The sequence below is a fragment of the Perognathus longimembris genome, chromosome 8 (assembly GCF_023159225.1).
Source record: "Perognathus longimembris pacificus isolate PPM17 chromosome 8, ASM2315922v1, whole genome shotgun sequence".
Taxonomy (NCBI): Eukaryota; Metazoa; Chordata; class Mammalia; order Rodentia; family Heteromyidae; genus Perognathus; species Perognathus longimembris.
Genome location: NC_063168.1, coordinates 69,872,934 through 69,887,537, shown reverse-complemented (window position 1 = coordinate 69,887,537; position 14,604 = coordinate 69,872,934). Strand labels below are relative to the sequence as shown.

The 14,604-nt window shown below is 39.6% G+C and overlaps 1 protein-coding gene across 1 annotated transcript in view; it reads right to left on the bottom strand.

Moving 5' to 3' along the window:
- Window positions 1-14,604, bottom strand: part of Nbas (NBAS subunit of NRZ tethering complex) — a 248,911-nt gene that overhangs the window by 71,058 nt on the left and 163,249 nt on the right. Inside the window, exons 41-42 of the mRNA XM_048353401.1 lie at window positions 5,692-5,921; window positions 2,167-2,277 (exon numbers count right to left, since the gene is read on the bottom strand). Coding sequence (XP_048209358.1) covers window positions 2,167-2,277; window positions 5,692-5,921 — 341 coding nt within the window. The remainder of the gene's footprint in view (window positions 1-2,166; window positions 2,278-5,691; window positions 5,922-14,604) is intronic.

Sequence of the window (14,604 nt, the reverse complement as noted above, 5' to 3'; positions counted from 1 at the left end):
TCAGAGGCCAATAAAGCATCTTGCATGCATAGATATGGCATCCTTTTCGGTACCATTTGATGAGTTAAAAAAGAGATTTAATAACCTCTAGGAGTTTTTTAAACACCAACATGCTCATCATAGGTAGCATGTACTTGGACATAATATCATGCTTTGAAAATGGTGAAGTCAGGGCACTGTTACAGTCAATAACACTATCACCATGTAGAAACCTGATAAACAACTAAAATGTAAGGTTAATATTGCAGTGGTCTATTGAAACTGAAGGTGCTACATCATCAGCACCTCTTGGCCCTTCAACAGGATTTGAACCCACCCATTTCTCCGTCCGTCCTCGTTTTGAAGTACTCACCAACTATAGGCAGCTTCCTAGCAGTAACATTCTTCTCATTTCTCTCTCCTTCTCCTGCTGCTCTCCTTTTGTCCTCTGGACTAGCAACCTTTCTCCATAAGTACAGATGGAAGGCCCTCAGGGACTGTCTTAAGTCTTTTTCTCGCTTCTATTTATTGAGTTCTTTGTGCGCGTGGTGGCAGGGAGACCAAGATTTTGTACACAGCCCGGGGTAGACTGGGGTTTGTGGTCCTCCAGCCTCAGCTTCCCCAGTACTGGAAGCGCAGGCATGCTCCCACACCTGGCTCATCTCAAGTTATTCTCCTTTCTTGGTGCTACAATCCTTCCCACAACCCACTCACAGTACAACTTCTCTATCACCTCACCTTGTGAATCCCAGATCAATGAGATCTAATTCTTTATTTGCCCTTTCCTCTTCGGTATCTGAGGATATATATTTACCTTCCATCCTTTTCTCCACCTTCCTCGACTTTATAGTTTTCTGTCTAGCTGAATGTTTGACAAAATAAAAATATGGTGACAATTCTGGATACCACTCTTTTCACTTGTCCTTATATCTAGTTTTCTCTTCTTAACTGGCACAGAAAGTTCTATCTATTTCACCATTTCAGTCTTTCTGAAACCTATCTTGCTTCTGGTTGTATACTTCCAAAACACTACCCCAAAGATGGCCACTTAACAGTCTATTACAGCAGTTAACTCTCTAGTCTATCAGTACTAGCTTTCCCTCACCCAAATCCTTAAATGCCCTCTATTCTTCAAAAGACGCAGATAGCGCTTGCTAGGGGCGCCATGATCATGATGTATGCCCTGGCTCCAGAGCCTCTCCGCAGTCTTAACCAAGCTCCCCCACTCACTGGCCTTTCCACACAGCCCCTCTGCCACACCCTCAGCAGGTTCTAAACCAAAAACCTTCGGACTTACTTCAGTGCCATCTGGAAAACAGGTGTCCTCTCCTTGTCATGCAGTTAATTCTGACTCAATATTTAGGTTTCAGCCAGGAACAGGCTATTTTATATTAACAAAGTGCCTCAGGAAGGCCACTTCATAATAATAACAAAAATAATATAAAACAATAAACATATAACAACAATAACAATAACCAAGTTCATTTTGCTCACAGATCTGCAGGCTCAATGGCCCATATTTAGTGATAGCCTTTTTGCTGGCAGAGTCCCAAGGCATTGTATGGCAAAGGTCAAGGAGTGTATACACGTGTGGCCATCTTTCTCTTCTTACAAATTCTCCACATCTGATCACCACCCAGGTGACCTCATCACTGAATGACCTCACTTCTCAACACCATAGCAGGCTTAGGTTTCCACCTTTTAGTGCCTCCCAATGGGAGTTAAATGTCAACACTCTAACATTCAAAGGTTACCCAAACCATTCCAAACCATAACAAATTCAGGCATTACTTCTTCAGCAAACCCTTAATCGAACTCTCTTACACACATCAAAGTTTTATATTGACTTGTGCATTATTCAATTATCATGCCTCCCACTGTAAACTGTAAGTTCCAAAGCAGCCAATTTGTCTTCATTTGCCTGCCGTTGTACTCCCAGTGCTAATGCTATGAACAGATACTCAAGAAAGGCTTTAAGAAATACATGAAGAAAGTAAAGTATCTAACTCAAGGTTATTATGACTGAAAAACTAAAAACTAACAAGGCATTGTTATATGAAAGGAAAAATGTTATAAGATATAGCTCAAAAGGGAAATCAAAACTATACAACTTTATAAGATTCTTCTAAATTACACTCTGAAAACAAAGACCTAGGTATAAACTGTGCACATGAATCATGTACTTACCCACTGTCTGCAAACAGGAACTCCAAATGGGTCATAAAGACTTCCCACTGGGAGACACTATAGCGCTGGGCCAGGGAAAGGGCAATGCTGTAGACATTCTCCTCAAGGGTTCTTCAGGAACGTCCATCAGGTACACAGAGGATAAGAAAAGAAACACGTGGCGCTAATCAGTAAACGGATGCTCATGAGGATGGCTGTACAGTGAAGAACAGACTTTGCTCCTTCAATTCTCAGGAATCCAGGGGAAGGACTGCTGCGTACACTAGAACTGACCACGACTTGTCTAAGAGTGGTTCCCACCCAGAGGAACTCTGCTCACCAGGGGACATTTGATCATTATTGGAAACCTATTGACAGTCACAAATGGGAGAAGGGTGTCACTGGCCTTCAGCTGGCAGAAGTCAGGGATGGTGCCAGAATATTCAAAAAAGCATAAAACAGGTCTGCCACAACTAAGTATTAACTAGGCAAATGTCTATAGTGCTGAGGTTAAAAAAGTAACTGTTGTGCATACTGAGATTATAGTCAGAAACTACTACATTTCTACCCTAAGTAGACACTTGAGAAAGTAGGTATTTTGCCAGCTGTTTAGGATATAAGAACAAACAAGATATTTTTTTAAAAAGCTCACAACCTAATGGAGGATGTAAGATATGAGCCAGTAATTACATATAGTTGTAACAGTGCTAAAAAAAAATTACAAAGTACTAGGAAAACAGGGATGGGAGAGTAAGCACGTAGATTTGAGGCTGAAGGATAAGCTTCAATTAAGCAGGGGTTGTCAAAGGAGAAAAAGATAGATGGACTTTTAACAAGTGACAAAAACAGGTCAACAGCTAAGAAAACACAGTGTCCTCCGGCCTAAAGAAACTGTGCCTTATATTACAGGCAACTGAGATCTGGAGAAAGTTTAACCCAGAAAACAGGGTTGTGATTCTGGGTCTAAGAATTCCAAGAAAATGGCCAGTACACAGTAAACATTAAGGTTTACTGCAGGATTCTGAATTTCCACAAGAAGAAAAACCAATGCTGGAAGTCTTGGTGGCAAAGGAATGGGCAGAACCACAGAAGCAGAAATAAAATCTCTATCACCAATCAAATACCACCAAAACCATATTCACCCTACCCATGTAAACCATGGCATACCTGAGTCTCATTAGCTAGAGGCTAGCAAGTATCTCCTATAAAGGGTAAGCACTTCAGATTTTGCTGCCATATAATCTCTGTATCACAGTCATTAAAAAAAATTGTTTTCTGTTTGTTACCTTGTACAACAGTTTGATAATAAAAATTTAAAAAATTTGTTTTCCACACTAGTTAAAATTATGAAAGCCATTGTTTTCTAATGAACTATATAAAAAAAGACAAATGCTATAAAATGAGTCATCATCAGCTAATTTTTTTTGGGGGGGGGCATTTAGTGAGTAGTAAGTATACATGATAAAATAGTTCTTTGAGAGCCGGGGCCATTACTAATTTATACTTTCTCTTATACAGGCATGCACAGTTATGGCATAGGTACATGCTGAATAAATACTGATGTTTATCATTGATAAAGGTGGGAAGGAAGCAAACTGTGTTAACTCTCTTCAAAGTTACCCTTCCTGCCTGACCCCCGAGAATGTATAATCTAAGACATGCAAACAACAAGAAATAGATATAATGCACTTGCAGATGGCACTTACTGTCATTAAAATGGATACATAATGAGTAAACAAAATGAAGAATGGGTAAATCATGTACAAGTAAAGAGAGTAGTAAAATAGGAGAAAACAGGTTTTACAATTCTACGCTAGACACTGAAAGCCATCTGCAAATAAGAATTGACAAAGCTGCGAACCCTTGGGAACTTTGAGGTACTTTAAACAAGACATCCGAAGACTGGTATATATTTTTCTAAGCAAGAATGTAGGGAAAATTCCATTATATATTTATCAAAAGCATATATTTGTCCTCAGGGACATACTTCAAATAGCATATGCTAGCTGAATACTTAAAAGAAAAAAAAAGAGAGAGAAACCAAAACCCTAGCAAAAATGTAACTAATGATATAAGACACACCTTACCTTATAAACTTTTACTCTGAATAACTCTCTTCTAAAAAACCATGAACATGGAAGCAAGAATTACAAAATGCCCAAAGGAAAAGTATATTGCATTCAGAGTGAGGGAAATTCTGGCTTGTTTCCTGGCTGGTGATCTTGAACAATTCCTTCAAACTAGTTCTCAGATTGCTCTTCCAAAAAGGAAGGAAGTTGAACTATAAGATATCCTACAGTCATTTTTGGACATGAAATGACTTGAAAATTCAGGAGGACTTCAGGAGAACCAAGAGAAAGTGAAAATGATTCCACTTGTCTATTTTTAATTGGGAATGCTAGTCAGTGCTAGTCACTCTTGCATTTGATCCTCCCAGTCCTACCTTATCCTCAGGTGAATCCAGAGTGACCTCTAATAGCAAAGAAGTTCAGCTGACACAAAAATTGTCAGAGGATGTCAAGGCGATATGGCGACTTTGTGAGGGATTTAAAGGATGGTGAAAATTACTTACTATTAACATCATCAAGACCCTTTTTTTGTTACCGTGAAGTGATTTTTAGGAGAGATGAATCACCACTAGATGTAGGCCCCGTTTAAATTAGTTTCCAGAGTAGAAGCTTAGACTTCACGGCAGACAGTGCCATCTTTTTATGTTATGGGTAATTGATAAGATGGAAGATACTATTAGATAAAGCGTACAGAGTACCTCACACTGTGCCTTATGAGTATGCACTCAACAGTCTTCTTAAATACAAAAATCTATAGTTAATAACCACATGATGAGTAGATTTTCTCATCTTCTGACTAGTGAATTATGCTCATTTAACCTAAACTACTAAAACAAAAAGCAGAAACCAGTATTAAAACCAAAGAGAGTTCCATAACTAGAAAACAAATCTTCCATTCAGGCCTTCAGCTGTTCTGCCATCTCTTGTAAAAGCCTGCTCTTCTTTCAAAAGGTGTAAGACACAAAAGAAAAAATGGTGCTTGTTTCTCAACTCTGATGAGAAGAGTGAACTAGAGCCAGTTCACTTCTCTGCCCCTTCTTGAAACCCAGGATCAAGAAGGCATCTAAATACTCAACACTGGACTTCTGATATCATATCCAACTCTTAACACAGTAAAAAGAAGCTAAACTCCATGTCCTTTGAAAAGTGGTATTTCCATCTACAGATAAAGGCAATCTGAATTTTAAAAGTTCCATCATAAGCAGCATGCTTTCAGTCTGATTATATCTAATTTCTTCTAACCTGGTCATAAGCTCTATGGTGCTAGCAAAGTTACAGAAAACATTTTGAAAAAATAGGTCTAGTTTTTACTACATAAATCTGCAGGCTCAATCTGGTGAAAACACCAGAAGAAGCCCTGTTAATAGAAAACATGAATGTAAATCAGAGGATCATAATTAATGCAGTCTGGTCATTCAACTTGTTCTCCTATATTTTAACACCCGTCCCCCCGCCCCGAGTCAAAGGTATGCCTTACTCTGCCAAACCAAGGATGGTTTCCCTCTTATACTGATCATCTGCAGTAAACCTCTGCACATCCACGCCCTTCCGAAGACCCTGAAGGAGCTGAGCCTGAGTGAAATCCAGGAGACGTTCGTTGTAGTAGTGTAACTGCGTGGTCAGTGACACAATGTCCTCCGGCCAGGCTTCGTGTTCATGTCGAGTCACGTGCTTTGTGACCATCTTGATTAGCTCTTTGGGATCCGCCTATGAAAGGAATGGAAAAATATACTTTATACACATTGTGCAAATATGACCAAATAACTAGCAAAGAGAACAAGACTATGTCTTCTGAGCACCCATTTGATCCCTCATAATGCTAATTCATATTTAATCCAGGTTACAACGCTGCAATGCAGAGGTGGTATGCTGCTTGTACTGCAGGCCTCAGAGAAAGTATGGGGAGCCCTCTGGACTCCTGTTTTCCTCTAATTTGTAAACTTTTTTTTTTTTTGCCAGTCCTGGGGCTTGGACTCAGGGCCTGAGCACTGTCCCTGGCTTCTTTTTTGCTCAAGGCTAGCACTCTGCCACTTGAGCCACAGTGCCACTTCTGGCCATTTTCTGTATATGTGGTGCTGGGGAATCGAACCCAGGGCCTCATGTATATGAGGCAGGCACTCTTGCCACTAGGCCATATCTCCAGCCCTACTTTGTAAACTTTTATTCACTTAAAAATTATGTTCTTGCTTCTCAAATACCATAAACCTGTATCATATTTTCCACTTGATCATTTACAATAGCGATAAGAAATTTTCATCTCCTTGCCTCTGGATAAATTTTTGTGGACCACTCTTAAGTGTTCTCAATAACAAAGTCACAGTTCAGTAACCCCGTTTCAAATGGCTCCACTGCTAAGGGGAAATAAAGTGTTTTCTTCAGGAATGAGTTAGAAAACAAACACCCATCTGAGTTCACAGCTATACTACAAAGAGTTTTCCTCCACTTGATTTGGGGCTCAGTGGAATAATGATTCTATGATGTTAGCAGATCTACAGTAATAATGAAATTACTCAAAACTAAAACCAGAATCCAACTGCTGACAGGAGAATATGTGATCAACTGTTCATATTTTGTTTAAAACTGGTCTGTCAGTGAAGGAATAGCAGAGCAGTCATGGTTCTGGAATTACTTAACAATAAACCAACCATTTGAACACCACTACTCATTCACTTATTTCTAGAAAGACACAGTACATATTTTTAGTATAAGAAAATTATAGAGGAAGCATCAGTTTTATAATAAAACCTTAAAAAATAAAAATAAATAAATAAATAAATAAAAAGAAAATTATAGAGGAAGAAAAATCCAGACACTTGATTCTCAGAAACATATTCTTAATTAATAGTAAGCTGTTGGCACTTCTGATGTGTGAAGACCATTATTATACACTACACAGGAGGTTTGTCAATGTCAAGTCCATGTTACCAAACCTAGTCTGACAGTCTCTTTTTTGATCCTCTTAAGAACTGTGGACAAAAAAAACAAACAAACAAAAAACCATTAGAAAATCTTGGATTCATATATACTTCATGAGTTCACTTTTTCTAGAACCCAACAGTGTTCTGCACAAATCAGCTGCATAATAAAGGGGCACATGGAACTGGATCTCTCCTTTAACCTTCCAGTTCCCCTGATTAGTAGAGAAGAAATTTGGAATGATTTCCTTATCTACAAAAGAATGTCAAAAGCACACCCTTAGCCAGGGCACTGGTAGTTCACACCTGTAACCTTAACTACTCAGGAGGCTAAGATCTGAGGATCACAGCTGAAAGCCTGGGCAGGAAAGTCTGTGAGACTCTTATCTCCAATTAACCAGAAGTGGTGTTGGTTCAAGTGGCACAGTACTAGCCTTGAGCTGAAGAGCTCAGGGACACTCAGGCCCAGAGAGTTCAAGCACCATGATGGACCCCCCCCCCAAAAAAAAGAACCCCACTCTTCTCAAAGTTTGTTGGGGCACAGATAGAGTATTTTAAAACACTCGTCTCCATTATTATGTGAATACAGACGGGATCCAAAGCTTACACTCAAGGAATTAGAAACTAGTGATTGACTAAGATATACACATAATTCACAAAAGGCATCCATATGTAAGCCTGTTCTAAAATCACAAACCAAGGCTATCCTGGGAATGCCACTGGGGTTGGGGTAGAGCAATAGATTTCCCCTCTTGATTGTTCAGATACTCAGTTTCCTCAGAAAATAAAGCTTTGCTAGATGATCGCATTTCTAAGATCAAAATCCTATGAATGTACAAGAATCCAGTCATTAATATACAATAAATCCTTACAAATCCCTCCAGCTGTGGAAATAAGGAAGTTCTACATCTCATTTGTGCTTCAACTAAATATTCACGACAGCTTTTTTTGTTAAAAGAAAAAATACAATTTTCAAGCCAGGCACTGGTGGCTCATGCCTGTAATGCTAGCTACTCAGAAGGCTGAGATCTGAGGATCGTGGTTTGAAGCCAGCCCAGGTAGGAAAGTCTGTGAGACTCTTTTTTTTTTTTTTGGCCAGTCCTGGGGCTTGGACTCAGGGCCTGAGCACTGTCCCTGGCTTCTTTTTGCTCAAGGCTAGCACTCTGCCACTTGAGCCACAGTGCCACTTCTGGCCATTTTCTGTATATGTGGTGCTGGGGAATCGAACCCAGGGCCTCATGTATATGAGGCAGGCACTCTTGCCGCTAGGCCATATCCCCAGCCCTCTGTGAGACTCTTATTTCCAATAAATTACTCAGAAAAAGCTGGAAGTGGCACTGTGGATAAAATGGTAGAGCACTGGCCTTCAGCACCAAAGTTTAGGGACAGCGCTCAGGCCCTGAGTTTAAGCCCAATACAATCTTCAGACCAACCAATTACAATCAACAGACCCCTACACAATTTAAACACCTTTATTTATTTTTTTATTCAAATTTTTATTATCAAACTGATGTACAGAGAGGGGGGGTATGAAGGACTAGGTAACAAACAGTACAAGAAATGTATCCAATGCCTAACGTATAAACACCTTTAATCTCTTCTCCTTTCCTAACTAGAAACTGTCTAACCCTGTGTGAAGAATTTTCATTTCACTGTCTTTGCACATTTAATCTATTCATGTCTAAGAAGTATTTAAGAACAAAAACTCTAATCTTTAGCTGTCCAGAGGGGAACAGTCCTAGTTTTAAATACGCATGTACTGAGTCTTCCTTAATGGTAACAATCTGGAGTAAGAGGGCTGTCCAAAGTCTATCACTGCTTTACAGATGGGTAAGAAACTAATAAGCAATGTGCCTGAAACCGTCAGGGTAGAAAGTGGCAGGGATACAAAAACAAGCACAATGCATCCAAGAGCCCTACTATTTGATAAACAGAGGATTCCTTTTCTTCTTCTTTTTTTGGGGGGAGAGACATTCCTGGGGCTTGAACTCAGGGCCTGAGCAATGTCCCTGGCTTCTTTTTTGCTCAAGGCCAGCACTCTACCACTTGAGCCACAGCACCACTTCTGGCTTTTTCTGTTTATGTGTTGCTGAGGAATTGAACCCAGGGCTTCATGCATGCTAGGCAAGCACTCTACTGCTAAGCCACATTCCCACCCCACAGAGAAGGATTTCGTTTAAAATTATAATCTATATGTACACAGTTCTTACTGAATGTAAACAAGAATCCTTGTACAAATGATAGACTTAAGATCAATTTGAACAGTCATTCTACAATACTCAGTTGGGACTTTCTTCTCACATGTGCACATGTAAAAATACATGCCTGAAGTGTACAACTGGATACCTGACTTGAGCTGTATTTTCCAGTCCCTTGTTACCTTCTCTAATGATAAGTGTTTTAGAATCTTAGCCAAAAATAATATTCTGTTTAATTCTCTAAATATATCTCTTTTTTAAGCTGTCTTAATAAAATGGTGAATAGGGGAATTCTATTAATTGTCTGATGACAGGTTTGTAAGTGTTGAGAACTATTTGGTATACAGGAAGACTTTTCAGTACTTCAATTGATTGTGTAAAGTGTGCAAGTGAGAACAGACAATTTTTCACAAAGAGTTCTAAGAAAAAGTAAAACGACTCATAGGGGAAAAGCAAAGGAATTGGCATCTGAGTCAGTATGTGTTAGTATCTGCCTCCTGAGGATCCAGGTTGCCATTTCTGAAACAGGAACAATTTATTTTATACAGTGTCTTCACAAAGGTAGAATGAGACTGGGCAGCTAAGCATGTTTAAGTTCTAGCTGAGTATTTTCTTATTACCATGACTACTGTCTCTCTCTTCTTTAAGAATTTTCTCTGGTTTAATTGCTTCCAATATTTCAACTAAAATTTTATTAAAAATTTCCCCTAAGCTTATCATCGATTCACTCAAATATTCCAATTTGCTATTCATTCAGACAGATTGTCTCATACTTGTATCTTTCACACACAACCCCGCCAGAATTACACAAAGTGTAAAGCCTCTACAATGTTTTCCCGTGATTTTAAGTTGCCCCTCCCAGGATGGTGGGAAGCTGGTCAGAAGCTCAGCTCGCTGTGTACTACGCAGCCTGCAGCTTTAGTCTTGCAGCTGGGAAAAGGCCAGCTGCCTCTCAACACCTGCGCAACAAAATTCCCTCGGCGTTCTGCACCCAGCCTCACAGCTGATATCATTGGGGGTTTCCTTACTGTTTAGGGTACAGTCAAGCCTTTCTCCCTCTCCCCACCTAAGCTCACTGACATGAGTCATAATTACAAATGCTTTTGGCTAGAAGCGTTTATAAAAGACTGTGAAAAACTTTATGGGTAGCTTTGAAATCTTATGTATTTAGAATTAAAAGTGATACTGTAAAATATTGCAGCCTGTAAAAACTAGCTGCATAAAAAGTCAAGAATTTAAAAAGCCAAGTGTGAAGAATGATTCTACCCCATGCCTTCTCCCTCCCCTCTGCAAAGAAGCAAGCCAAGTCTCCAGGGGGTGAATAAAATATCATTTCTTTGAAGAATATGGCCAAATTGCTCTAAGTACAAAACAGGCATAAATACTCCTAACAACAGAAAGCTCAGTGACTTCATCTACTGCTTCCTAGCAGAGGTAATAAATCCATTCTGATTTAATGGCCTACATTTCTTGGTAATATTGTTTGGCAAGTTTGAAACAGGTGGCATGTTTCCCCTCTAGGTTTGTTATTTTGCTTGAGATCACTTTCTACTTAGTATTTTCAATTAGTGACTGTAAAAAAAAAAACCACCACATTTTAGAAATAGTCCACCATAAAATTTTGAATTTCTTCCCTGCTGTGTTTGCTTCCTTAGCCTATAAAACTAAAGAACAAGTTTCCATGTTTAACTAATTTCATGTTCTGAAAACTTTCTTAAAACAATGCTAGAAAGATACACTTCAAGATAAATATTCACAATTATAAAGGTAAAATACAAGTACAAAAAAATTACACAATGTACCATATATAATGAGCATAACTTACATTTGTTTAAAATATAGTTGCATAAATATTTCTATCCACATACTATTTGGGGCCATATAGGAGGCAAGAACTGACTGTTTTACTATTATCACCACCTGAGTTTTTGGCCAAGTCACATATTATGTCTTAAACATAAAAATGAATAAGACAAATACCAGAAAGTGATCTCCTTATTTACCATTTTCCAATCACCACTAAAAAGGGAGACTAAAAAGGGAACAGCAGGGGAGGAGGGCTGCACTAGAGATCACCTAGGAAAACTGCCCAGGTCCTGGGGCTCTGGCGGCTGGCTCAGGATGGTGCTGCTCTTCTCAAAGCACTGCTTTGTATCCAAAAGAGCAGGCAAATTCTATCCATCTACCTAAGCTGGCATTCCCACATCACATTCACTACAGGGGGTGGAGAGAGAAGATGTGAAAGGACTGTCGAATTAGAAATAAGCTGAACTGACAAATGAGTGAAAGCTAAGCTTCATCGGGTGTTATTATGTGTAGGCAACAAATTGAAACCACTTTGATTTCAATTTCCAAGATGATTCATCAGGAGTTTGTCACATTTAATTCCAAACTCAGCAGTACTTTTTTATGCAAGGGAAGATGCAGAAAAGACCCAAATAATGAGCCACTAGGCAGTCAATGGAAAACTCTTGTGTACTTAAAAATACCCAGCTACCATGCCTATCTGTACTTTGTTCCAATACAAGAAAGTCAGGACTCACAGGAGCGAACAGGAAGCTTCACAGAGACTTATGAAGAGCACTTAATAAGGTTTCTGAACTTATTATCCTGCCAGTTAAGTCATGGGATATTTCTTTAGGTTAGGTCCTGGGGATATGAGGGCAGATGTCCTCAGATAAGTTGATCATATTGAAAGGAAACAAGGGAGGGAATCAACTATAAAGCCTTAAGAAGTGCTAATGGGTGTCCACCCACAGACAAGGAAGGCTGCTGACCTATGAGGCTCCTCTGGGCCTCCAACTATTCAGTCCACAGTGAGGGGAAAGAGGTAATCGGGCAGAGGGGGTTGAGATTACATCTGCATGCACAAAGAAGCACAGAGAAGAATTTTAAACTCAGAGAAATCTCAGCTCTGAACCACCAGAACATAAACTTCAAGTGTGGCAATGTCAGGAAACATACCTGCAGGGGTAAGAAGCAGCCAGTTCACTGGGTGGGGGGGGAGGTTCGGGTCTTATCTGTCACACGCAGGAGTTCCGACTTTTACCTTACAGACACAGAGCAGCACAATAGACTTAAATGCCAAAAGATCACTCAGGTCCCCAATAGAGTGACACTATGTCGTCTGCAGCAAAGTCAGATGCCAACATGTCCAAGTGATAGGCAGATAAAGCCTAGAATCAGTCAGTGACAGCAGCCTTGAGCAAGTCACCACACTCCCCTGAGTCATCTTTTCCAAAAAGATTCCTCTTCTGAGAAATGGGGCTGCTCAAAGGCTCAAATGGCAGGATGAGTGTAAAAGAAATAGTAAAGCAACCAAGTACTTTTTCAGGTCTGTTGTCCACTGACAACATCCAAGAGAAGGCCAGCTTAGTGAAGCAGACCTCTGCTATTAGACACCATACCAGATAGCAAAGTGCCCACCTGGCCACAGGTAGTCTCATTAGAGACTATCCTGCCTGCTAGTCAGTCAAGTGCTTCATGCCTTAAAGTTTAGCAATTAAAATTTTAACATCAACTCAAATACTTTGTAAAAAATATATACGAATGTCTATATGACAAAATAATTAGACTCCTCTGATGCTGGTACTGCTAATTCCTGTCTGAAATGCTCTTCCTGCAGCCATCCATAAGGGAATGTTAGCACCCTCAAAACTGGGCCTTTCCTGGCCCTGCTTAGCATTTCTTGCTCTGTTTCTGCCTCTGACTTTGTTTCTGTCTCTGCCTTTCTCCTTCTCTCTCTGACTCTCTCTGTCTCTCTCTCTGTCACACACACAAACACACACACTTTTTATTATTTTTCTTTGGGTTTTTTTTGCTTCAGCATATATTTTATTTCCTTATTTTATTGATAGTGCATCTTTCACCAGTAGAACAATTTGTAAAATTTTATTTTAAACAGCTTACCATTTAGCAACATGAACAGTACATAAACTCTTAACCATAGAGTAGTATATGTGCCCTGACCGAGGCACAGAGCAACAAAAAGCACAAATGCCCTGTGTCCTTCAGAGCAGATTGTAAATGCTGAATGGATGAAAGATTCACAAATACAGGACTTGGAATAAAATATTCACATTGACTCCCAAATGATAAGAACTGTTGGGCACAGTAAAATCCAAGCCAGGCACACTTTCATTTCTAATCATTACTTGTCAATGTAACTCTTTAGCTCTTTGAAGGCTTTATTTAGTTGTGGAAAATTTTTTTATTTTTTTATTGTCAAAGTGATGTACAAAGGGGTTGGTTTCATATGTAAGGCAGTGAGTACATATCTTATCCAACTTGTTACCTCCTCCCTCATTTTTCTCTCACCTTCCTCCCTCCCCACTTCTCCCCGCCCCCCATGTTGTACAGGTGGTTTACAGCATATTGTCTTGTAAGTATTGCTGTTGCATTGGTTCACCTTTTATCCTTTGTCTCTCCATTTTGATGTTCCCCTTTCCTTCCCTAATTCCAATAAATGTATATACAATACCCAGGGTACCAAAATCAAAGTAACATCAGGGGTAAAACCATGGGTAAGAAAGACAAAAGAAAAAGGCATAATTTCACATGGTATGTTGAAAATTAGTTGTGGAAATCCTAAATGAAGTTTTTGACAGTGACTGCAGTATTGAGGTAAAAAATAGTGCTGGCTAGATATAAAAGGGGGAAGTGAAATTACCTTAATCACTTTCCTCTTACTTTATCCGTTTCAGAAAAAATCCATTGGAAATTAGTGAAAAGCAATTTACTATCGGGAAAAATACATATGCCGGGGGGGGGGGGGTGGTGTGTGTGTGTGTGTGTGTGTGTGTGTGTGTGTGTGTGTGTGTGTGTGTCAGAAACTATATATGCCAGAAATTTCCTCCTAACCATTTCTTTACCATGATGTTAGAAAATAAAACTGAAAACAACATGCCCAAGTCCGGCTCTGCAGGAAGTTTTCTGGCTTTTCACAGTGTTTGCATGCTGTCTATAGGTAGGGGGCTCACTAGGGTCAGGCACATTCATTTTTTCCATCCTAATACTCAGTAGCCATAGGTAACACAGACATGTCATTCTATGTGTGGTTAGTGAGAAACAAGCTGCCTGGTGGCCTCTCAATGTGCTGCATTCAACAAAGGGCAGCAGAGTTCTATGCACAAGGTCTCACTGGATGACAAAATGCAAATGGAACAGGAAAATCCCATTCCCACACCTACATTCCTTACCACTGTTAATCACTTAAGAGAACTCAAGTCAGATATACTTCAAGAATTTAACTACCCTTTGGGAAATAAATTCAAGTTT